General features: G+C 36.4%; 1 protein-coding gene across 2 annotated transcripts in view; it reads left to right on the top strand.

The window, feature by feature from the left end:
* Nucleotides 1-24415, top strand: part of abcc12 (ATP-binding cassette, sub-family C (CFTR/MRP), member 12) — a 33311-nt gene extending 8896 nt beyond the window's left edge. For both annotated transcript variants that reach the window (XM_084107484.1, XM_084107483.1), the window contains exons 3-33: nucleotides 3227-3454; nucleotides 3599-3666; nucleotides 3821-3987; nucleotides 4221-4367; nucleotides 9317-9464; nucleotides 9616-9852; nucleotides 10059-10232; nucleotides 10346-10493; nucleotides 10607-10755; nucleotides 11401-11508; nucleotides 11848-12054; nucleotides 12165-12236; nucleotides 12320-12444; nucleotides 13594-13666; nucleotides 13828-14031; nucleotides 16391-16525; nucleotides 16667-16763; nucleotides 17446-17511; nucleotides 17627-17716; nucleotides 17812-17915; nucleotides 18047-18235; nucleotides 19178-19404; nucleotides 19538-19675; nucleotides 20339-20528; nucleotides 20607-20696; nucleotides 20827-21016; nucleotides 21311-21470; nucleotides 21771-21849; nucleotides 22475-22588; nucleotides 22656-22820; nucleotides 23208-24415. In XM_084107484.1, coding sequence (XP_083963610.1) covers nucleotides 3613-3666; nucleotides 3821-3987; nucleotides 4221-4367; nucleotides 9317-9464; nucleotides 9616-9852; nucleotides 10059-10232; nucleotides 10346-10493; nucleotides 10607-10755; nucleotides 11401-11508; nucleotides 11848-12054; nucleotides 12165-12236; nucleotides 12320-12444; nucleotides 13594-13666; nucleotides 13828-14031; nucleotides 16391-16525; nucleotides 16667-16763; nucleotides 17446-17511; nucleotides 17627-17716; nucleotides 17812-17915; nucleotides 18047-18235; nucleotides 19178-19404; nucleotides 19538-19675; nucleotides 20339-20528; nucleotides 20607-20696; nucleotides 20827-21016; nucleotides 21311-21470; nucleotides 21771-21849; nucleotides 22475-22588; nucleotides 22656-22820; nucleotides 23208-23300 — 4140 coding nt within the window. In that variant the 5' untranslated portion in view covers nucleotides 3227-3454; nucleotides 3599-3612 and the 3' untranslated portion in view covers nucleotides 23301-24415. The remainder of the gene's footprint in view (nucleotides 1-3226; nucleotides 3455-3598; nucleotides 3667-3820; nucleotides 3988-4220; nucleotides 4368-9316; nucleotides 9465-9615; nucleotides 9853-10058; nucleotides 10233-10345; nucleotides 10494-10606; nucleotides 10756-11400; nucleotides 11509-11847; nucleotides 12055-12164; nucleotides 12237-12319; nucleotides 12445-13593; nucleotides 13667-13827; nucleotides 14032-16390; nucleotides 16526-16666; nucleotides 16764-17445; nucleotides 17512-17626; nucleotides 17717-17811; nucleotides 17916-18046; nucleotides 18236-19177; nucleotides 19405-19537; nucleotides 19676-20338; nucleotides 20529-20606; nucleotides 20697-20826; nucleotides 21017-21310; nucleotides 21471-21770; nucleotides 21850-22474; nucleotides 22589-22655; nucleotides 22821-23207) is intronic.
* Nucleotides 24416-24669: the final 254 nt, after the last annotated feature.

Raw genomic sequence — 24669 nt, 5'->3', positions numbered from 1 at the left:
CGAAGGGTAGCTACAACCATTGTAAAACCTGTAATATGAATTGGTCTCTAGACTCCAGTGCCCGGTTGTATAAAGCACCTTAAGTGTAATTTTCCACTAAGAACGCCCTTAGGTTTCCCTTAAACTTATGGGTGTTGCAAAAAATTACCCTTAAGGGTTTCTTTAGTTGAAACGTCAAACACCCTAAGAATTTCCCTAAAGTAATCTCTTAAAAACAATAAGTGTTGCATAAAGCCCCTTAACTGTAATTTTCCTAAGTATTACATAAGGTTTGGAAAACTTCACCTTTAAGTGTTACACGGAGTGAGCAGGTTCAATCCAAGTCTTCTAATGAGATACGATTGGCCGCTTTACATGATAAACATGTAAAACATGTAAAATTTTGCAGTTTTTTTCACATATAAACACATAAAGCACATCTTAAATGGTTAACAGAAGCTCAAACGTGCGTTCGTCATGCACAAGGATAAATCTTAAAAACAGCCTCAATCATATGGATAACTTTTATGTCTTTCAATAAATGGACAGAAATGATGAGCGAATATTAAAAATATCTTTATTTGTTTCTAAAGATGAATGAAAGTTTTATTGGTTTAGACCGACAGGAGGGTGAGTATGATGACAGAATTTTAATTTTGAATAAACTATCAATTTGAGTTTCTGTCTTGTCTTGTCCTTCTTTTTCATATTTGGTTTTCTTTTTTGTTTTCCTTATCCATGTTATGCTGTTTTCTGTGAAATGTACCGCTATCTGTATTAACAAATAACGTGTCCATGGCAGCAATCAAATTGTATAACGGCAAAACCTGGGTCGCTGTTGTGAAACACTTAACACTTACAAACCCTTACCTAAGAGAACCATTTAAGGGATTATATGCAACACCCTTAAGTCATTCCCTTAGCTGAGGGGAAATCACGCTTTAAGGGAAAAACTTAAGGTGCTTTATGCAACCGGGCACTACACTCTCAGAGTTGCCATACAGCAGGAGAGGTTTGCTCAAGGCGAACAGACCACTTCCTGTTGGAGTCCAGAGACCAGAAGATGCAGAGCCTTCCTTTGTTGCAGATCACAAGAAAGTATAAGGGGGCTAGGCAAAGTGCTAGCCACACCATTATAAATGCTCAACTGAGACTCCAGCAACAAACCAAGCTTTCTCATAGGGAGTCAGGAATCCCACTATTAAGGATTCCTTTTACACTCAACAACCATGAAAACATTGCTATCAAGGGGAGCCAGCTGAATGCTAGCTGCGACCACTCAGAAACAAATGTCTTCGTAGGATCTCAAGACTCCAGACACTCCCGAAGGTGCCTTACGACAAAGAAGGGTTTGCATTCCTGTCAGGTTCTCGAGATCGAAAGAGCTCATCCCAGGGACTGGAGGACCCTGCTTCAAGACCCGACTCAAGGGGAGGGTTCTGCGCTTCAGTCAAACCCGAGGAAAAACAGGCTCTCTACACTTCAACACTCACTAAGGTGCCTACAACTAGGAAGGGTTCACAACTAGGATGAAAAATTGCTTCCTGTCAAGTTCCAGAAATCGCCACCACTCTGCTATTGTGTGGGCCAGCGGAGGAGGCAGATCTAAAAATAACACCTGCCTTCACTCTCTCTGCATCCAATTACACAGAATCAGGCCTCACGCATCAGTAGGCTAAAGGGAAAGAATTTCATAAGACTCTTCCTTTGCTCCGCCCACCACCTCCGCGATCGAACCTGCCTGTCGCTCTTTTTCACATGTACATAAACAAATGGATCCTGAAGACAAGAAAGAGGATGACATGTACTACAGGCGCCCTATTTATACTCTGGTCGCACTAGCAGTGATGTCATATGCTGTTGCAGACCAATGTTATTGTTACTAGCATGTTTTGGGGAAAATGCTAATATGTTTAGCATTATGCCAACATTGTAATCATGTCATTAACATGATGTTTTTATGTTTGACTGATTGTTGCTAGCATGTGTTAGCATGTTTTAGCACATAGCTAGGTGATGCTAACATGATTTAGCATGTTGTTAGCATGATTCTAGCACATTTTGACTTGTTTTTATCATGTTTTAATAATTAGTTAGGATTTTTTAGCACTAATCTAATTTAACGCTATTAGCATGTACTTATTTACTACTAGCATGTGACAATCAGTTTACATACTCTTGATTCTTGATAGTGTGTGTTACCTGGATTTTTGTTTTGTGATGGTTGTTGAGTCCCTTGTTTGTTCTGAGCAGTTAAACTTCACAATGTTCTTCAGAAGAATCCTACAGGTCCTGCAAATTCAGTTTTCCAGCATCTTTCGCATATATTTGAACCCTTTCCAGCAGTGACTGTATGATTTTGAGATCCATCTTTTCACACTGAGGACAATTGAGGGACTCAAACACAACCATTAAAAATGGTTCAAACATTCACTGATGCTCCAGAAGGAATGGAGCCGGGGGTTAAAACTTGGCAAATTGTACTTAATTTTGTCTTCCGGGAAACATGCAAGTATCTTCTGTTGCTTCTGAAGGGCAGTAATAAAATAAAAAAAAATCATATTTAAACAAAATAAGAAAAATTTGGACATTATTCTTCATCCTGTTCAAAAGTTTTGATAGTATTTTATTTACAGTGTGTAAATCATAATTGTAACTTAATGACATAGAGCATGATCAAGTTAACAGGATGGTAAACTTTGCTAACTGTCATGTCAACAAAACTGACTCATCAGAAATATGTGTTCATAGGTCAGAAGAGCTTTAAAGCAGCATTGACCTGACTGAAGTCAGGTGCCCCATTACCTACTGAGAAGTTATGATGGTTAATATATATAGACAAACAGGACAGACCTCACAGCATTAAGAAATCTCTAACTGATTAAAAAAAACTTTAAAGTTCATTAAGTTGGAAAGGTTGCTATAGAAATATATTTTACAGCAACTAATGCCTGCTTTTTCTGTTATTAAATGATTGCCCTGGAAAATTATTTGCCCTTGTGATCTTTTTGTTACTGAGAGAAATAAAAGTCTGGCAACTTGATGTTAAAATTTGCATTTGTTGAAACGAACTCATTTTGACTTAAATGTGAACTCATAATATAGTGACTGACACTCAGTGCTCAACATAACATCTACATGAACAGTAGTATCAGAGGTGAAAGAACCTATTTGCGCCTTTGCCTTTTCACCCAGAACCTCATAACCTCAGTTTCCTCAGCTGTTATAAAGTTGGTTTATTTCACAGGTTGAACAAAAGATTTGCAGCATCCAACAGGTGGTGACAGGGAGAGAGACAGAGGAGGAGTTTCAAAGACCTCTGCTTTTGGTAACCTTTGAGCCTGGTAAAATAGTGATGTAACTCAATGACAGGATTTTGAAGCACATTGCTGCTATTAAGTTGCTGTATTAAGGCTTTCATGGTTAGCCTGACAACAACATTGACCAGTACAGAGACAAAGACAACTGGTAGACGGTAAGGCACTTAACATCTCACTATTGTTACCATTTACAACCTGAAGGCTACTGATTTTTATTTATTTGTTTATTCATTTATTTATTTTAAATGTTATATTTAATAATTCATGTTCATGTAAAGATCTTTATTAATAACTTACAGGAACTGCTGAAAAAATGAGGAACTTGTCATCCTCCACAGACAAACAGAATGTGAAAGGAGTTTCTTTCGTAAGTGAGATGCTGACTGCATATTTTACTTTTCTTCTGTCACAACATTTGTCCTTTTATGAGATATTTTATGACTCATTTTCTATTGTCTCACAGTTCCTTTTATTTTATGATATTTATCATTGTGTTTTTCCATATCTATCTCATTGTGCAGAAACAAAGAAGAGACAGTGCTATGGGGACACCAGCATTACCTTCTGTCATGAGTGCCTTTCCTGAAGGTCCTCCAGTTCTAGATTACAGGGAACCAGAACCTCCTCCTAAGAAGCACAAGTACCAGCAAAGCTTGAAAACCCTCATTCCACTACGTTTTGGCTCACAGTAAGACAGATTTCGCAGCATATTATAAGCATATATTTTTGATTTCAGTAATGAAAGTGATCTGTCCATTTCATCAAGAGATCTGAGAAAAACCAAAAGAACCTTTGTTTTCATGATTGTTAATGCTCCGTTTTTTTTCAACAAGTCTGTCATTCACGTGACATTTCTGAATCTCCAAATGTCTGATAAATTCATAATGTAATGTCAAATGTACATTTTCTAACTCTGCACAGCTCACACCCAGTTGATGATGCTGGTTTCTTCTCCTTCACATCATTTGCATGGATGACACCCATGATGTGGAGGCTCTTTAGGAATCGGTTAAATGAGGACTTTCCCTCTCTCTCACATCATGATGGAGCCCACATCAATGGAGAGAGGTATTCTTCATAATCTTTTCATTTAAATCTTAGCTTAGTTCAAGAAGTCTCGACAGAGTGAGGGACGATATGTCCGAAATGGAAAAATGTATCTCTACTGTTGACCTGCCATCCTTAACTGAAGAAAATAGTCATAGTTTGGATAGACCATTCTCCACTACAGAACTAAATGAAGCAATACAGTCATTACCATCTAATAAATCTCCAGGAGAGGATGGCTTCCCCCCTGAGTTTTATAAAACATTTAAAGATATGCTCACACCATATTTAATGGATGTTTTAGACCAAGCTAGGAATGACGGGTGCTTCCCGGAGTCATTTTCTAATGCTATCATTTCAGTTATTTACAAAAAGGGGAAAGACCCATTACAGTGTGGTTCTTATAGACCAGTGGTTCTCAACCTTTTTTGGGCCAGCGCCCCCTATCCAATATCCAAATCCCTGAACGCCCCCCACCCGTAAACTAATGAGCGCCCAGGTACGAGTGAGAGTTAACAGATGAAATAAGTGCAAAATTGTCTTTTATTAATACAGTTGAACTATACTACACAGTGATTCATTCCCCAAAAAAAAAAAAAAAGCTATAAACTGCATTGGCATAGCAATACCAGTGTTTCTCACAAGATTTTTGGTAAATCTGTGGTGAGTGGACCTCGGGCCTTCTAGGGGGGTTCAGGGGCATGCCCCCGTAAGAAAATGTTGTGCATTTTAATGTTAAATTCACTAAATCTGATGCACTTTGAGAGTTCAAAATTAAAAGTGCCAAACCATATTCAGTGTGCAAATTATATTAAACAAAGAAAAAATTCAAACCTCTTTTAGTTGTGTCTGTCTACATTACACTACTACATAATAATAGTTATAATATTAATCCCATATAAATGTAAAACAAATGCACTGAAAAATAAAGTACGGTCATTAAAGCGGTAATGTTTGCACTTAGGTTTTATTACGCATTTAGAAGAGTATTGCAAGAAGCTGCTTACATTAACCTTACTTTCGAAAAATAAATAAATACAATCATGATTTTTCATGAAAAATTATGTTAGAATTGTAGGCCTAAAATACCTTGGTATCAGCTTGTTTTCATCAATGGTATAATTAATACAATTAGCCTACAATTAATTTTGTTTGTCTTGATTAATTTGTGTTCATAATCAGTAAAAAAACGTATGTTTAAAAATGTATTATTAATTATTTTTATCTTGAAACTACCCAAGCAGCGTTTCGTGCTCAGATGTGACGGCGGAATGAATACATTACCAAAATGCGATTGCAGAATATATTTAAATTATCCATCAAATTGTATTTCTCCTTACTGTCTTGCGAGTTAACAATAATGATTGACCAGTAAATTACTCAGTGAACAAGAAAACATTTTGACATTAGGGATTGGAATTAGTTAATGCCTATAAATGTAAAAGTTTTACCTTATAAATAGAATATAGTTTAATTAATTTTAAAATTCGTCGCCAGAGTGAATGGGAACATGATTTATTGAAAATATTTGAAAAAATCTAAGTGTTTCTTAAGTCAATAATTTTTAATGGCTTGTCAACTTTCCATTCCTCTTCTGCATGATTTTAGTCAGCGGCACCACCGGATTGTTGTCAGCGCGAAACGCATTTTTGAGCACGTGAATGCTGATTCTTGTCAGCGCTGGATTCTAGTCAGTGCTGAGCGCTGGTCTACGACTGGAAAAATAATAGAGTCATTGCAAAAGTAACGATAGGCTACATGTCGAATTAATCTGGAAGATTTTAGAATGTTAGACATTCTAAACTTTTGAATAAGAAATAATATCAAGTCGTCAAAATACAACTCAAAACTCTGCGAATCACAAGCGCACGCGGTGAGAACACTCACAGCACATACCCGAACTTTACTGCACATCATATTTTTGACATTATTGATACTGCTTTTAATCGTAATGCAATAGAAATGAACACAAAAAACCTGCCTAGCGCCTACCTACAACACTGACAGTGGACTTGCAGTCAGGAGTAGAGCGGCTGTGGACGATTTTTTTTTTTTTTTTTGAGCGCTGCTGACGTATTCTTTCACGCACATGCGTGTGCACACACAATATGATATCACACTCTGCGCATATGTTTTCTAACATAATTTAACAAAAACATAGTCCTAACACTTTTTAAATAGCCCACTTAAAGTGTTTATTACAACTAAATTACTAAATGCTTAAAATGAATAAAAGTAAATGAACAAAAATTTGCGTTACATATTTAAACTCGTGAACGCCCCCCATTAACACCTGAACGCCCCCCGTTGTTCTCTGAACGCCCCCTGGGGGGCGGTGCCACCCCCGTTGAGAACCACTATTATAGACCAATATCTCTTCTTAATACGGATTACAAAATAGTAACTAAAATGATAACCAGGAGACTAGAAAATTATTTACCTTTGCTTGTGAAACCAGATCAAACAGGTTTTATACGTAATAGATTATCCTCAGATAACTTAAGACGATTCTTTAATATAATACACTTTGCTAATACCAATCGGACACCTGGAGTTGCCATCTCTCTTGATGCCGAAAAGGCATTTGACCGCGTTGAATGGTCGTACTTATTTTGTGTGCTTGGAAAATTTGGATTTGGTGAACAATTTTTTAATTTGATTCAATCTCTCTATAAATCTCCCAGAGCTAAAATTATTACAAATGGAGTAATCTCTGCCCCATTTCCTCTGTCTAGAGGATGCAGGCAGGGCTGCCCACTTAGCCCAGCCCTCTTTGTATTAGCAATTGAACCACTGGCGGAAGCCATTAGAACTAGTTCTAATATTAAAGGATTTGATATTGGCTCTGAAATACATAAAATATCACTCTTTGCTGATGATATTCTCTTATTTTTAACCAACCCGACAGATTCTCTTACACATCTGCAAAAACTTTTACATTCATACAGTCAATTCTCTGGTTATAAGGTCAACTTTGATAAAAGTGAAATATGGCCTTTATCTACATTTGAATATGAAACCGTCAGTGACAAACTTCCCTTTAAATTTTCACCTGCTGGCATTAAATATCTTGGCATTTATGTAGATGGGGACTTGAAAAATCTTTATAAGCTTAACTTACTTAAAACCTTGGAGAAAGTGAGGGGTGATCTGGATCATTGGATGGACCTGCCTCTTACATTACTGGGGAGGATTAATGTCATTAAGATGAATATCTTGCCTAAATTCTTATATATATTTCAATCTCTCCCAATCCATATTCCACAAACTTTTTTTTCTTCCCTTAATAGTTTGATCAGACGTTTTATATGGCGTGGTAAAACACCCAGATTAAGTCTTGATAAATTGACTTTAGAGTATAATCAAGGGGGATTAAAATGACCAAACTTTAAAATGTACTGGTGGGCAGCACATTCAAGATATCTGGCCCAAATATTTGGAAGTGAGCCCACCCCCTCATGGCTTAAAATAGAATTATGTGAATTAAAAGAGGAAGACCCCACAGATATTTTATATAAATGGGATGAGAAATTGATTAAAAAAAAATCAGAAACCCAATGATTATTCATACAGTCAGTTTGTGGGTAAGGATGCAACAGACATTTGGACAGAAAGGGATTCTTTCCCCTAAGACACCATTATGGAGCAATAGATTGCTCCCAAAATGTTTCCAGGATAAGCATTTTAAACTATGGGCTGATAATGGAATTTCTCATCTACAACAGTGTTTTGAGGATGAAATACTGATGTCTTTTGAGCAGCTTAAATCCAAATACAATTTAAATAATAAAGAGTTTTTTAGGTACTTGCAATTGCGAGACTTTCTAAGAGTTAAAACCCAACTGAAACTACCTAGTTTAACACAACTGGAGCAATATGTCTACTCAAGTCAACCGCTATACAAAATAATCTCTAGAATATATAAATCTCTTATGATAAATAAACCACTGCCTGAATTAGATAAATCTAAAGTGAGATGGGAACAAGACTTGGACATTAGCATTGAAGGAGAAACATGGGGTGAACTGTGTCAAAATGGTGTTACATCATACTTGAACTCTAGATATAGAATGATTCAGTTTAACTTCCTTCATCAGATGTATATCACACCATCTAAGCTTTATAAGTTTAACAAAAAAAATTCACCTCTTTGCTTTCGATGTGGTGTGGAGGAAGGAACTTTTTTGCATTCCACATGGACTTGCCCTCTCATTCAGGGATTTTGGCAAAAAATATGTCATTTTATTTCTGATATCCATGGAGTAAGTTTTCCACCAGACCCAGAAGTATGTTTATTGGGTAATTACACCAATTCCAATATTACACAAGATTATGCCATAAGACTCACAGAAATTCTGCTAATAATTGCTAAGAAGTGCATTGCAATTAAGTGGAAATCTGATACTGTTATTCCTATAAATGTATGGTTATCTGAGGTTAATAACTGTGTACCACTGGAAAAAATAACATACTGGTTAAGAAAAAAAAGTAAAGTATTTAATAAAATTTGGCAACACTTTTTCCGCTATATGGAAGAAACTTCAATAGACCGGTTGGATTCTCTTCTCGAGTGAGGCTTTATACCGTATATTTACGATATCCTGTATCATCCCATTGTACTGTATAGTGTGTATTTTTATTTTATTTATTTATTTATTTTTGACGTTTGGTTGTTTTGTTTGGACTAATCTCTGTCTTATTTTGTGCAATAAGCTGTGTGAGTTTTTTGTCTGTTTTCTTTTGTTTATGTAACAGTTCAAAAGCTAAAATAAAATTTTCCAAGAAGTCTCGACAGAATGAGTAGCTGCAGTGTAGCACTTGGCGAACAAAAAAACACTACTAACTCGTTGTCTGAGGTCTTAAGAATGTTTTTCTGAATCCAGGATGAGTCTTGGAGAATGCACAGTATTTGTGGGCAAAACAACTATCTTCAAAAAATGAAAACGGGCTGTGATTTTTGTTGTGTTCAGGTTCCAGAGACTGTGGGACGATGAAGTTGCCCGTGTGGGCTTAGAGAAGGCATCTCTTCCTGCTGTGGTCATTCGTTTTCAGAAGACAAGATTAATAGTGTCATTCTTGGCTTCAGTCCTCTTTACTTTTGCTGTATTTATTGGGCCGGTATGTAAAATGACTTAGCAGTACAAAATAAGAAAAATATTAAGCATGATATTATAAAGGCATGTTATTTCCTTAGTTAAATAATTTATATTGTCAATGTACAAAAAACTAATTTATGTAAAATATTTTTTACATTTGGTCTGTCTTCTAGTCAATTCTAGTGTATGAAATCCTGAACTACGTCGAACATCCTGAGACATCCACAGTGTTGCATGGCGTTGGTGTGTGCGTGGCTCTGTTCACAACTGAATTCAGCAAGGCATTTTTTGCATCGCTCATGTGGGCTCTGAATTTGCGTACCGCTGTGAGAGTGAAGGGAGCCTTCAACATGCTTGCTTTCAAGAAAATCATCTCTCTCAGGAATCTTACCAGCATCAGTGTAGGAGAGGTAAACTATTGATTGTTGATTTGACAGTGAATACTGCCACTTTACTGTCTGTATAATCTATTTATTGGTTCTTGATAAGGAATTTGTATTTATTTACTCTAGTACTCCAACCACTTTTTAATTACTTAAATTATATATAATACAAATAGTGTTTGTCATAAACTGTTGTGTGCATTATTTCTATCTTTTGTTTCTCTGTGGTGTAGACTATAAACGTGTTGACGAGTGATGGTTATCGGATGTTTGAGGCGGTCCTGTTTGGAACGTTTCTGCTGTGTGTTCCTTTACTGCTTATCATATGTATCATATATGCCTGCTTTATTCTGGGATACACGGCACTAATAGGAATTTTGGTCTACCTGGTGTTCCTACCAATACAGGTGTGATGGTCTTTTCTGTTTTGTGTAACACATTTTCAAGATCTACATTTAATATTTACCCGTCTCAGTAATATTTTGTATTTTCCCTGTCTGTTTGTATGTGCGCGCTGTAGTTCTCAATTGCCAGGCTGATTAGTGTGTTCAGAAGGCGGGCTATATCTGTGACAGACAGACGTGTTCGCACAATGAATGAGGTTCTGACCTGCATCAAGCTCATTAAGATGTATGCGTGGGAGGAGTCTTTTGAGAAAACTATCACAGGTTGCCTATCCATCCATCCATCCATCCTATTGTGTTTTACTCATGACTCTGTGAAATGCTGTGTTTTCTCTCCTTTCTCTCACCCATTCTTTCCTTATTTTTTTCGGATATAGATATTAGGAAAAATGAGAAGTTGCTATTACAAAAGGCTGGTTATGTTCAGAGTTTAAACTCTTCCTTAACAACGATAGTCCCCACACTGGCAACCATCCTCACCTTCATTGTCCACACTGCACTGAAACTGCCTCTTCAACCTTCTACTGTAAGTGCAAAAAAAGGCTTATAATTTGCTAGATGGATAAGTTTACACTACTATTCAAAAGTTAGGGATCAAAAAGAAATTAATACTTTTCTTTTTCAAATAAATGCTCTTCTTTGGAACTTTCTATTCATCAATGAATCCTAAAAAAATGTGCATCACAGTTTCTACAAAAATATTAAGCAGTATAACTGTTTTCAACACTGATGATAATAAGAAATCAGCACATTAGAATGATATCTGAACCTGCTTTGCCATCACAGCAATAAATTACATTTTAAAATATTAAAATAAAAAACAGCTATTTTAAATTGTAACGATATTTCACAATATTATTGTTTTTCTGTTTTTTTGATCAAATAAATGCAGCCCTTGTCAGCATAAGTGACTTCTTTCAAAACCATTAAAAATCTTACTAACCAAAACATTTGAATGGTAGTGTAAATGTGTAAAACCTCATTACTTATACATTGATTGATCGATTTATTGTTTTTATTTTGTATTTGACTAATTCTGTTCAAAGCACTGTTCTGTCCTAACTGTTGTAATTCCCTAAATCACGTAAACTGGCAAATGACTCTGATGTACTTGAAACTTTGATAAAGTTAGAGATGAGTTTTCTCTAACCATCTGATTATTTCCTCACAGGCGTACACTATCATCGCTGTATTTAACTGCATGAGGATGTCTATGGGCTTGTTGCCATTCTCTGTTAAAGCCATTGCTGAGGCTAAAGTGGCTCTTGCGAGACTCAAGGTTGGACTGATTCATGGGTTTCTCTCAATCAAAATCAAAGATAATTTTCTCTCATTTATACCTTATTGTCAAAAAGAGTTCCTCCTTTTCCCTATGAATTTGTACCTTTGGCCCCATGATCTGCTCTAATTTGTTTGGTTAAGGACATACTGAGATAGATGTAAATATTGTTCATAACATAACATGTGTAACTAAAAGATAAGTGTGTGGAAAATATATTTTCACATGCTGTAACTTGATACTCTAAAATGCATCAGTCACGTCTTTTACATTGAATTCCTGATTTTCCTCTGCAGTATGATGCAAATAACAGAATATTTAATGATTGCATCTCTACAGAAACTTATGTTGGTACAGAACCCCAAAGGTTATCTTACCCAGGATAAAAATATGGATTTGGCGCTGGTCATGGAAAAGGCCTCATTCTCTTGGAGCCTGCCAGATGACATGAACGCCACTGAAAAACCACAAGATCCCTCTCAAAGCGCCACACACCAGTCAGACTCCCGACCTTCAATCAGAAGCATCAGCTTCACCCTTTCAAAGGTGTGATATGAATATATCATAATGTGAGGCACTATAACATTCCAGTAGTCGATAGACAGGATGTGTTCTGACACTACAAGAGACTAATGAATCTCTCTTTTCAATTATAGGGAAGTCTGCTTGGGGTGTGTGGCAATGTTGGAAGTGGAAAAACCTCTTTGATATCAAGCATTCTTGAGCAGGTGTGGCACCACCTTCCTTTTTTACGTCCAAGACACATGATATGATGAGGTGTGACTGACAGTATAATCATTTATTCCTGCAGATGCATCTTGTGAGTGGGTCTGTATCAGCTAATGGAACATTTGCATATGTTTCCCAGCAAGCCTGGATATTCCACGGGACTGTAAGGGACAATATCCTCATGGGAGAACCATTTGACCAAACCAGGTAAAACTAGAGAACACCAAAAACAAAACTGGTCAAAGAATGTGCGTCAACAGTTACATATTTGTTTTTTGAAAAGTGTCAGGAGAGTTCACTTCTGCACAGCAAAATGATTACCAAAATGTATAATCAAAAACAGGCAGTGCGGTTGCCAGAGTTTTACTTATAAACCCACATTTGAAGTTACTGTATGACATTTTACTGGAGGCCAAATGCCAACACAAAGTCTATCATATTATCATCTTTATTGGCCAAAAGAGGAGAGCTTAATGGAGAACAGTGGATGATTTAGAGTGATAAACAGCACTAAACTGAACGAAGAAGAGAACGTACAGTCATGTCCTAAAGCAATGCAATTACACATGACCTTTTTTTTAGCTACAATAGATCTTGATAAATCTTCTACAGCCTGACCTACGTAAAAAGGTAAAAGGAAAACTTTCATGAAGATGAAATTTAAAAATAAAAAAATAATAAAATCTCATATGTGTAACAAATTTAGCTGATGAATAAATGTATCTCACAGTTAATGTGGTCACATTAAAGTCCATGGTCTATTGTCAACAGTGTAGTGATGTGTGAGCTGTGCTTCATACAGAAGTCAAGCTTTTTGTTGGTCAATGTGGCGAAATCTGAAATGACCCGCAAAAAATTAGTCAAACAACTGTATGTGACCGATCCTTTAGCCTCTCTGATAGATGTAAATATGATCTAAATATTAAGCAGATCAATATAATATTAGAGTGTAAAAGAGTAGTTTTGTATGAAACTTGACATTATTTCCCCATGGTAAGTGCGAATTTAGTGAGCAAGGACTCAGAACAAAACAATTTAGAGACTACTAACCCATTCGTCTTGAAATAGCAAGTTTTAATTTACCTCAGTGTCAGTCCTACCATGCTCCTAGGAAGCTGTCCCTCACCTTTCAAACACTTGTAATCTACCAGATCCTGTTTTATAGCCTGTAAACCACTTTATGGTGTGGATTTTTATAGCTTGTAATGGCTTTTATTGGAAGGGGTAAATTTCTGGCTCTGGTCACAGTCTCAATTGCTTTATAATCTGTCAAATTGTTGTTGAACATTGATCCTTTGTACTGAGATGAACTGCTGCATCCTAAAAAAAAGTGGTTATGTGCTTGCTGTGTTTTAGATATGACAGTGTTATTTATGCCTGCTGTCTGAAACCTGATCTGGCAATACTTCCATATGGAGACCAGACAGAGGTTTGTTTCCACGTTCACCAACACTCTGATTAGATACTAATATATATATTTTTTTAATTGAACCATTAAATGTTTATAATACTAAGGAAGACAGTTGAAAGGAATACATATAACGTATGAGGATAATAATATTGCTTGTGTGTGTGTGTGTTTGTGTTAAGATTGGAGAGCGAGGTATTAATCTTTCAGGTGGTCAGAAGCAGAGAGTCAGTTTAGCCAGGGCAGTGTATTCTAACAGAGACATTTTCCTTTTGGATGATCCTCTGTCTGCTGTCGATGCACACGTTGGGAAGCACATTTTTGAGGAATGCATCAAGAAAGAGCTGAAGGGCAAATCAGTCATTCTGGTCACTCATCAGCTGCTGGTAATTCACTCTAACAACATAATCCATAATGTCAATTATGTTTATTTGCTTTGCAGGCTTCTTTTCTGTTTGAGTTGGTGGAATAAATATTTGCTCATACCAGATAACATCTATAGATATGTGTTTCCCAGTAGCTTCTGAAAAACTAAAAATATCAGGTAATTTTAAATGATGTTAATGACAAAGTTCAGAAGGAGCACATTCAGATTATCTGCCCAGTCAGCGAGAGGAGGCCGATTTAAAAATAGCCGACTCACCTCAGTCCCATGACAGTTTTCCAGCATCCCTCTTCCACCCCAACTCCTCACTCTAAATCTGTTCCTATCCCAGCCAGGGAGACAGGGGGTGTACTCTGGGTTCGGTCCACATACAGAGCTCAGAAATGGTGTTTGTAAAAAGTCATGGACATAATGCAAAAGTCAGGCCAGTTTCTATAATGATATAGATTCAAGGCCGCATTAATGCACGGGCTTACCTGGGCTGAAGCCCAGGGGCCTCCCAAGTTCAGGTTCATGATGAGCTGAAAAGGTCATATTGTTTTAACTTGTCAGATTTTGTCGCTGTATGTCGCTAGTCGCTTGTGGACGTTGCTGTCGCTATAATGTTATTGTTATGGTGCGTTCACACCAAACGCGAATAGAGCGTCTGGCGCGAGTGATTTCAATGTTAAGTCAATGTAAAGACGCGTTTACGCGCGTCTAGAGGTCCCGCGGCGCGAATGAGGCGGACGGTGCGTGTCCACTACAGCGGCAAAAGTCCGCTCAGTGCCGCTGGCAACGCTGTAACGTCTCCGTCTCCGCTTTGGGGTGTGTCTGTTGCGAGTGTGTTTAATCTAAGTTTTTTTCAACACACGGACAGTATAATCAGCAGCGATGCACGCGATTACATTTAGAAATAGACAAGCTTTGTTTCCAAATGCACCAAGCAATGATCCTTTCAATTTTATAAACTTTTACAAACCCAGCCAATATAATCACAATGAACACATCCAAAATAAAATCTTTAACGTATATAACAACTGCAAAGCGTCTAATTTGTAAACAAAATGATTTACGCACTAAATCCAGCATAAACTCACTGAGACTGTCGACAGTTTCTTTTCCATGCATCATTTTATTATATCCATGTTTGTGATTAGTTACATATAAAACAGTGAAATCGCCCTCGAACTCTTCTGTCTCCTGCACTCGAGACAGTGACGGGAGCTGAGCTCAACTGAAAGGCTTCTTTCCTATTGGTTGTCGCTCGCGAAAATCGCTTCTCATTTTATAAAGTTGAAATTTAGTTGCTGTGTGTGGTTGTTAAATAAAGTGTCTTGTGTTTATGTGCTCAGTGATATGTTAATAACAATATTAAAATTGAAAACAATATAAAAAAACTCACTGTTGTAGGTCTCGAAAGAAATTAATGCATTCTGTGATGTAGATTTCCTAGATATTACACTTTTTTAAAATGAGACTCTATAAATCGAGGGGATGGGGGGCCTACAAAACCTCTCAGCCCCAGGGCCTAACATTAGGTTAAGGCGGCTCTGTATAGATTATTCTAGTTCTGAGATTTCAATTTTAAATGTTTAAAAGATATTGCTCTTGTGAAAGCTGCTCGAAAAATGACTTTCATACTCACCCTCAAGTTGTTTCAAACCTGTATGAATTTCTTTCTTCTGCTAAACACAAAATACTATGGAAGTCAATGGGGTATATCAACTGTTTTGTTTCCGACATTCTTTAAAATATCTTCCTTTGTGTTCAGTAAAAAAAAAAAAAAAAACTCTTGAAACAACTTGAGGGTGAGTAAATTATGACAGAAATTTTTTACATTTTTAAGTAAACTGATCCTTTAAGATAAATAGCTTAACTCTGGAGGGATTGCTGATTTATAAGATTTATAAGCTTTTTGTCAACAGATGTTTCTCTCCAATATTAAGGGATCACAGTTGTACGTGAAGTTAATATATAACAGTGTCTTGGAGGAAGATATAAAACTTGTATATACATGTACACAAACCTAATGTTGACAGTTTCATGAAGTATCAGTAATGATTAATTTGTATTTTTGTAACGCATTTAATGAATAACCTCCTTAGGGTAATCTAAGCCTGACTCACTATTATGTAATGGCAGGAACATATAATGTACATCACGTGCATTTACAAAATTCTCCATCAGAGAAACCACACACAAACCTTGTCACACAGCACGTCTGTGTCAGTCAGTGTGACTCAGCAAAACAGTTGTCTTTTAATGCGTAACTTTACATAAGGATCTTAAAATTGCAGCTTTTCGCCATTGATTCTCAGTTTTTTTGTGTGCTCAGCTCAACTGATGTCCTCATTTGCTCCGCTCTGTTGTGTTTGCAGTATTTGGAGTTTTGTGATGAGGTGTTGTTGTTGGATAATGGGGAGATAAAGGAGGCAGGCACTCACAGTGATTTGATGAAAGCTAAAGGCCACTACACTCATCTTATTAACAACGTCCAGATGGAACAGAGCAACGTAACCAATCTCAATTACTTTACACATGAAATGAGCCATTAAAATACTGCAACTTATTTACTCTGTTGACATGTTTTGGCTTCCAATACTAAACTAAATGAAACATAATTTCCTCTTAATTTTCACTTTTGGATCATATAGGAAAATATAGAAGCTGATTCCAAAACACATACTGAACACAATGACTCTAAGCAGACCAATGCAGATGAGCCCAAAGTCAACGGCATAGATAACCCAGGTTAGTGGATGAGTATGTTATCTCATGGTGCATTTTTGCACCAAGACTCTAGAATCTTAGAATCTACGTTTCTTTAATTTTGGATCTCTTTAGGAGACCTCCCCCCTTCCAAAAAAAGAACAAGAAAACACTGACCAAGTGTAAACATTTTCAAGCAGTCCTTTTAAATAAATGATTATTTTTCAAATGTAAAAATTTGCTTTAAAATGATTTAAAAAAAAATGTTTTCATTATGAACTATAGTGACTCTTTTGATATTTTCCTGACATTATTTTATTTTGTAATAAATTAAAAAAAGAAAAGATTCTTCGAAGAAATATCACAATTATTTAATATAATTAAATAATAGCTGAACATAATTAATAATAGAATTATAAAAGAAAGGTTTATCAAAGCAAAGCATGATGGCTTCCATAGAAGTTCTATAAACGCCTTTACGTTTAGCATGAACATTTTAAGTACATCATTAAGGATTTTTGTATTATATATGTGAGACAAATTTGTTTTCACATAACTTGATAGCCTTTGGAGGAATTACAGTTTAAATATGCAATCTCTACATCTTCTAAATATTATTAAATGTAATGTTCATGCATTCATAAGCAATTTATCCTCTTAATTGTGCACTTTTGGTGAGACAAACATCTGCTAACAGACATCTCTCTTTCTTTTATCTTTCTAGCTTTTGAAATGTCTGATGAGAAACATGTAACAAATGAATTACCCAAAGACTCCACAGAAACAAAAGGTAGATGTATAAACATCTTCACAGTATATTATTATTATTATGAATAAGTCCATTATGTTCACACAGTATATCCAGTTTAATCTGATTTATAGAATGGTGTGTATGTGTGATTCAGGGAAAAAGGATCAGTTGGTAACACAGGAAGTGTCCCTTGAAGGCTCAGTTACGCGGAGGACTTACCACCAATACTGCAAAGCTGCTGGAGGTTTTTGTTCTTTGTTGTAAAGTTTTTTTCTTCTCTCTCCATCTCGGTCTCTCTGTCTGTACATTGTAAATGCTGTAACATGTATATCTCTGTAGGGTATATTCTGCTGGCAGTTGTTTTACTTGTCTTCACTCTTCTTGTGGGATCGACTGCTTTCAGCAATTGGTGGCTCAGTCACTGGTTAGAACAGGGATCAGGGGTAAACAAACACACACACACACACACACACACACACACACACACACACACACACACACACACACACATATCTGACTCATCAAGACCTTACCATAACTTTTCAAACTGTTTTCTCTCTGTGTGTTCTTGTAGAACAGTTCCAGTTCTAATCTAACAGCAAACAGCGGTAATATCTCAGATAATCCAGACCTGCCATTCTACCAAATGATTTATGGCATTATTATTGTTGCCATGGTACTGCTGAGTATCATCAAGGGCTACACCTTCACTAAAGTCACTCTGCGTGCCTCTTCCAAACTCCATGACAAAATGTTCAAACGGGTAAGATTAGCAGATTTACACTTCCTGAATTTTTGGTTTTAGATCATTTTATTCACAACCCTTTTGACTCGAAGGCCCCCGCAATGTCTAAAATAAGAACAAAAATCAATTTAATAGACATTAGTATCAGTACTGATCAGTAATCATTCATAGTGCATAGTAAAAAGATGCCATTAAAACAAATATTTAAAATATACCATCCTTATGTTTTTTCTACATTATTTTGGAGATTCAATGTTAAAGTATTACAATATAAAAATATGTTAAAAACTGTTATGTTAGGTAGGATTAAACTCAATTAATTACAGAAAAATGTGTGGTTAAATAATCTTTTTTAAATCATTTGATGTATTGACATACATATACATATATATATACATATATATATATATATATATATATATATATATATATATATATAATTTTTTTTTCCAGATATGTACATGGTGTATTTTTTAATGTTTATTTTATTTGAGCTTTTTTTTACAGTATTTTTGGTGTAATTATGACAAAGCTGCTTGTTTTTTAACAGAAACTAGGAGTGAGTGTATTATTATTATTATTATTATTATTAATATATTAGTGATATATTAGATTAACCATGATTAATTTTGTGATTCCAGCTTTAATAAAATCAATAGTTATCTTAATTTTATGTTGTTGTTTTTTTAGAATTTTAATTTAGATTAGAGATAGATTGTTGTTTTACTATATTAATAATAATTTATTAATTTAAATACTTTTTAGTCATCCTGCAGCCTCTTGTTTGATCTAAACCCTCCCCATAGCACACAAACTCCTTTTTTTAATGTAAGTGAACAAGTTTAATAGGACAAAGTTAGTTCAGTAATGGAATGTAAGCATTGTGCTACTATTTGTTCAGTAAAATGAAAACTATTTGAGAAGAATTTTGAATTGCCATTTGACTATATTTTTCATCAGATCCTTGGCAGCCCAATGAGTTTTTTTGACACAACTCCAACTGGCCGCCTGGTGAACCGCTTCAGTAAAGACCAAGATGAGGTTGATGCAGTTTTGCCGTTCAACATGGAGAACTTTTTGCAGTTCTGTCTGATCGTTACTTTCACCATTCTCATCATCTGCATAGTATTCCCATACCTCCTGATCGCCGTAGTAGTTCTCGGAGTCATCTTTGCCACAATCCTATAGTAAGACACAAACATTGCACCTTAACATCATACGATGTGTTTTTATTCAGAAGTAGAATTATAAAGATTGCAATCACAGATTCATGTTTTAATGCCATGAAATGTACAAACCATCCGTTTTCTTTTGCCCTAGTGTTTTCCAAAGGAGCATTCGTCAGATGAAGAGGATGGAGAATGTGAGTCGTTCTCCCTGGATCTCTCTCACCACCTCTACCATACAGGGACTCAGCACCATCCATGCCTATGACAAAAGAAAGCAGTACATTGAACGGTAAGATATTACTGACAATATATTTGGATCTATGACAATATAATTTTATATTCGAAAATATTTAAGAAAGACATACAGTGCAGGGCAACATGCTGTGTTACTTGAAATGAGTGACCCTCATGAATCATACCCCAGTAATTATCCAGCATACCTAAGCTATGACACACAAGCAAAAGTGTTAATATTTAGACCAACAATACAATTACGAGTGTGATATTGCTTCTATGCAACGGTCTAATAAAAAGTTAATATTGAAACTGAAATTGAATTGCAACAAAATAAAACACAATTCTTTGTTTTCCTCCACCAATGGAGCCAAAACAGAATTAACTGTTGTGAAGGATTTTGTTCCTGAATGAAACTATTTTTGAAAGAATCAGTTGAATCACTACTGGTGTAATGTTGTAACCTGCAAAAAGAGTGCCAGTGCTGTTTGACCATATACTGCCATTCAAGGATCAGAACTAACTGTTGTATCGTTTTAAATTAAATTTAGGCCATACAAAGTGTGGCTTTTAAAGAGAACTCGGTACTAAAAGTCAAAAACAAAAAAGTTTTTTATCTTCACGCAAAGCCAACACTAATAGCTCAGAGCCTATGTTGCGGCCACAAATAACATCCAATGAATTCAAAGACTCATATTGTTTGTGTTTCCAATAACAGGTTTAAGATGCTGAGTGACATCAACTCAAACCACTTCCTGCTGTTTAATTGTGGGACTCGCTGGCTGTCATTTTGGTTAGACTTCCTGTCTGCTACTGTTACTCTAATGGTGGCACTGTTCGTAGTGCTCAGCCCCAATGATGCCATAAACCCTTCTCTAAAGGGCCTGACCTTATCTTACACGATACAGGTAACTCTCACAGCTAGACTAAAACAGTAGGTTAACAACTGAAAGATATCTGAGCACTTTGTGGTTATGCCATTTCAGTTGACTGGAATCCTTCAGTTTGTGGTGAGATTGTCCACTGAGCTGGAGGCGAAGTTCACCAGTGTAGAGAGACTGCTGGAGTATATTACGGTAAGAGACAAACATTAGGTTAACCTTCGGGTTATCATGCATTCATATTCAGTTTAGCCAGTTCAGACAATCATGAATATAGCAGATTGAATATAGTTTTAATTTATCACTGCTTAATTGTGTGCTGCAGAGTTGTGTATCAGAGGGTCCACGAAGTGTCAAGGGTGCTCACATCCCCGCCGGCTGGCCACAGGAGGGCGCCATTACCTTTAAAAACTACAGTATGAGATATAGGGACAACATGCCTGTAGTCCTCAGTAATCTCCACATAAATATTAAACCTGGGGAAAAGCTTGGCATTGTGGGACGCACTGGTTCTGGTGAGAGAGAACGTATAATGTTATATTCAAAGCTTAATTTGATGTTTTTAAACGTTAAGATTCATTTCCTCTTATTGTTATAAGTTCAGATTGACGTAGTGCATAATGGGTTAAATTAAGAAATGGAATCTATGTTAAAGTCGTCATTCTAAAGTATTCTTTAACAAATGTGGCTGCCATCATACAAATGCATAAAGTAGCTAGTGCATTTCAGTAAAGTCATGTAATATAAATGAGGATTTTCTGTCTCTGTTTCTCGTGGTTTTGTTCATTGCCGCCCTCTTTCTGATTCAGGGAAGTCCTCTCTGGGTGTGGCATTGTTCCGTTTGGCAGAGCCGGCTGAGGGCACTATTTTGATAGATGATGTGGACATCTGCAAGCTGGGGCTGAAAGATCTTCGCAGCCAACTCTCCGTCATCCCACAGGATCCTGTACTCTTCATCGGCACTGTCAGGTGACCTCTCACCTACCAACTCTACACTTCTATTCATTTTACTTTATTCCTATTTTATTCACAATAAGTACTTATTCTAGCAGTGAATCACCTTGTCTTATTCATTGAATTGTTTTTGTCAGAAAATGAAATAAGGCAACATTCATTGTGTGATATCGAAAAATAAAATGCCAATTATCCTCGATACTTATAACCTTAATCTGTGTACATTTTTGTGTATTGTATTCTTGTACATGTTGTAATGTGCAGATTGAGGAATGGTGACTTTAATGTGTTTGTTTGTATGATTACTGTGTGTAGATATAACCTGGACCCGTTTAACAACTACAAAGATGAGGAGCTCTGGCTGGCATTAGAAAAGACCTACATGAAGGACACGGTAAAGACTTACTCTATACAAGGCCCGCAAGCAATACTGGATATAGTTTTGATTATGTTTCAAGTACATACGTTTCTAGATCTTGTGTCAGAGGGGTTCTCCAAATATGTTCCTCATTTTTCAAATAGTAGAACACAGCCTGAATGCTCACACTTTTCAGCTACAGGTTTCAAACTTGATAAACATTACCTGTTTAAGTAGTCTATATTTGATCAAACTTGCATTGTGTGTATGCACTTCTACTTATTTCACTGTTTCTATGATAAAGTTTGCTTTTCAGGTGATCAGTGGGGTGCCATGATTTCATTGTTATTTCAACAGTCATGGTTTCTACTAGGAGCAGCTCAAACAAGTTAATCTAGCCTTTTATGTGAGGATATAATTTATTGAGAGAGCAAAAAAACAACAAAAAAAACAATATAAGAGTGGGCATGTTACTGTGAGCTGCACTATAGTGATGAAACATAGATGTAACATCTGCTTAAATTCCTTTCACACTTTGGTCCACGGTAACATAAAATAGAAAGGAGAAACAGCAATCGAATATAATAGTCATAGAATTTAAAAGAAACACTCAAGCATTCAGCTGTTAAGTCATCCGCACTTCTCTTTCTCTTTCCTGCAGATTGCTAAGCTGCCAGGGAAGTTACACTCTCCAGTAGTGGAGAATGGAGAGAATTTCTCAGTTGGAGAGCGGCAGCTCATGTGTATGGCCAGAGCACTGCTCCGTAATTCCAAAGTAAGAATACAAAACACACACCAGAATTCCTTGCTCTTAACAGGGTCTAATAAAGTTGTGTTCATAGATCATTCTGTTGGATGAGGCGACGGCGTCTATAGACTCGGAGACTGACAGCATGATCCAGCACACCATCAGAGATGGTTTCCAGCACTGCACAATGCTCACAATCGCCCACAGGATTAACACTGTGTTGGAGAGTGACCGCATACTCGTCATGGATCAGGGCAAGGTAATCCACTACTTTTTAATATATAAATTGACATTACATTAAACTAAATACAGTACATTATTGTCCGATAGCATTATTGAAGTACTCTATTCCCCTTATGTAGCAACGCATAAGCTATTTTCTATGATTTTGTGGGCACTTCCGATTCATTTGCCACTATAGGTAAATAACCGGAAGAATAAAAGAATGCTGTAAATGGTAAAATTATTACGATTATAAATGAACAAATATCAGTTTGCAATATCAAGCAGCATAACGGGCAGTTTTTGTACAGTAGCTAAAATAAATGGAAGTGGATGAGAACGGAAGCCTCGACACAATCAAGTTACAATCGCTCTTACATTAAGAGTAAGGTGAATATAAGCCCTCTTTTATGTTTCCTCCCAGGTGGTTGAGTTTGATCCGCCGCAGGACCTGATACAGAGGCCGAACTCTCTATTTGCCTCTCTTCTAGCAGCAGCTAATCAAGTGAACTCGTGAAGCACTCTGAAACATTCTCACACTGCATGTTGTTGCAGAATTTGACAGATATTTACAGGAAGACGTACATGACTCTTGCAGAATATGTGTATGACCTTATACATCAATCTTTACATATAAACTATCACTAAAATGAAGAATACACCATAGCACGCTGCCACACTTCTTTTCAACATTACATTTATAGGTAAAAGCACATGGATTTGCACTTTTTTTTCTTCCAGTCAGCATAGGTTTTGTAATTTTTCTTTTAAAGATTCAGAGGGCTCTGCACATTTTTGTTCATGTGCGTTAAATATCTATCTTCATATTTTGTTATTTAGAGACAGCAGTTATGGCTCGTTTCCACTGAGCGGTACGGTATGGTACGGTACGGAACGGTACGCATTTATTTGCGTTTCCACTATCAAAAGTTGTGAATGGTACCAAAATGCCGAACCGTACTGTACCACTTTTTAGGTACCCTTCCATTGGGGTACCTAGCACAGTGGTACGGTACTAAAAGGTGGAGCTAGACTCACTGCAGGACGTTGATTGGTTGACAGAGAATCGTCACTTGCGCGTGCCACAAGGGGAATGACAACATAAGAAGCGCCATTTTTTAATATAGAGTTTAATATAATACTACTGTTACTGTGTCACGAAATGTAATTTTAAGAGTTTTTCAGGCGAGAATGTAGTTGTTAAAAGCTAAAATCTGTGGTTTATTTATAAAGATGATATTTTTTTTTCCCCGGTTGTGATCCATGGGATCAGCGGGCGCTCGGCGCTCATGTTTCCCGGCTGGATGAGCCTTTCCTCGGCTAGTTCTTCTGACGTTCGCTGCTGACTCCGACGGTAGTGGTTAAACATGAGGTATAATTCGTCTTGTGTAGACCTAATATATATAATATTGTGAATATATAATTCGTTCCCTGTCAATCGTTTTGGCTGAGGGCTAAGTTTAGTTTCATATTATAGGCTATTTGTATTTAACTTTACTGTTGTAATGTTAGACTAGAGCGCTGCATTTGGATATTTGACTGAATTGTTTGCTTTATTTCTTATTGTATAGCTTCTTGTACCTTTTACTTAAACTTTTATATTGGCTATTATTGATAAAACTGAAATTTTACAAAAAGAAATATGGTTTCTTGTCATTTTTTTATTACAAGATTATCACTTATGTTTATTGCAACATTTGTCTGGAATATGTTTAATTTTTTTAACCTCTTACAATAACAAAGGCGTAGGTTGATGACGCATAAGCGGAATTATGGAACTTGCCGTCATGCCGAAGGATCTAATAATGTTTATGGATGAGTGAATACATTGATGTTTTTAACATGACTGTGGTATGAAGCAGGGCACGATTGCTAATGAGAGACAG

This window comes from Abramis brama, assembly GCF_963993115.1.
Source record: "Abramis brama genome assembly, chromosome: 3".
Lineage (NCBI taxonomy): Eukaryota > Metazoa > Chordata > Actinopteri > Cypriniformes > Leuciscidae > Abramis > Abramis brama.
The sequence above is the reverse complement of the archived record's forward strand: the minus strand, read 5'-3'. Positions and strand labels throughout refer to the sequence as shown.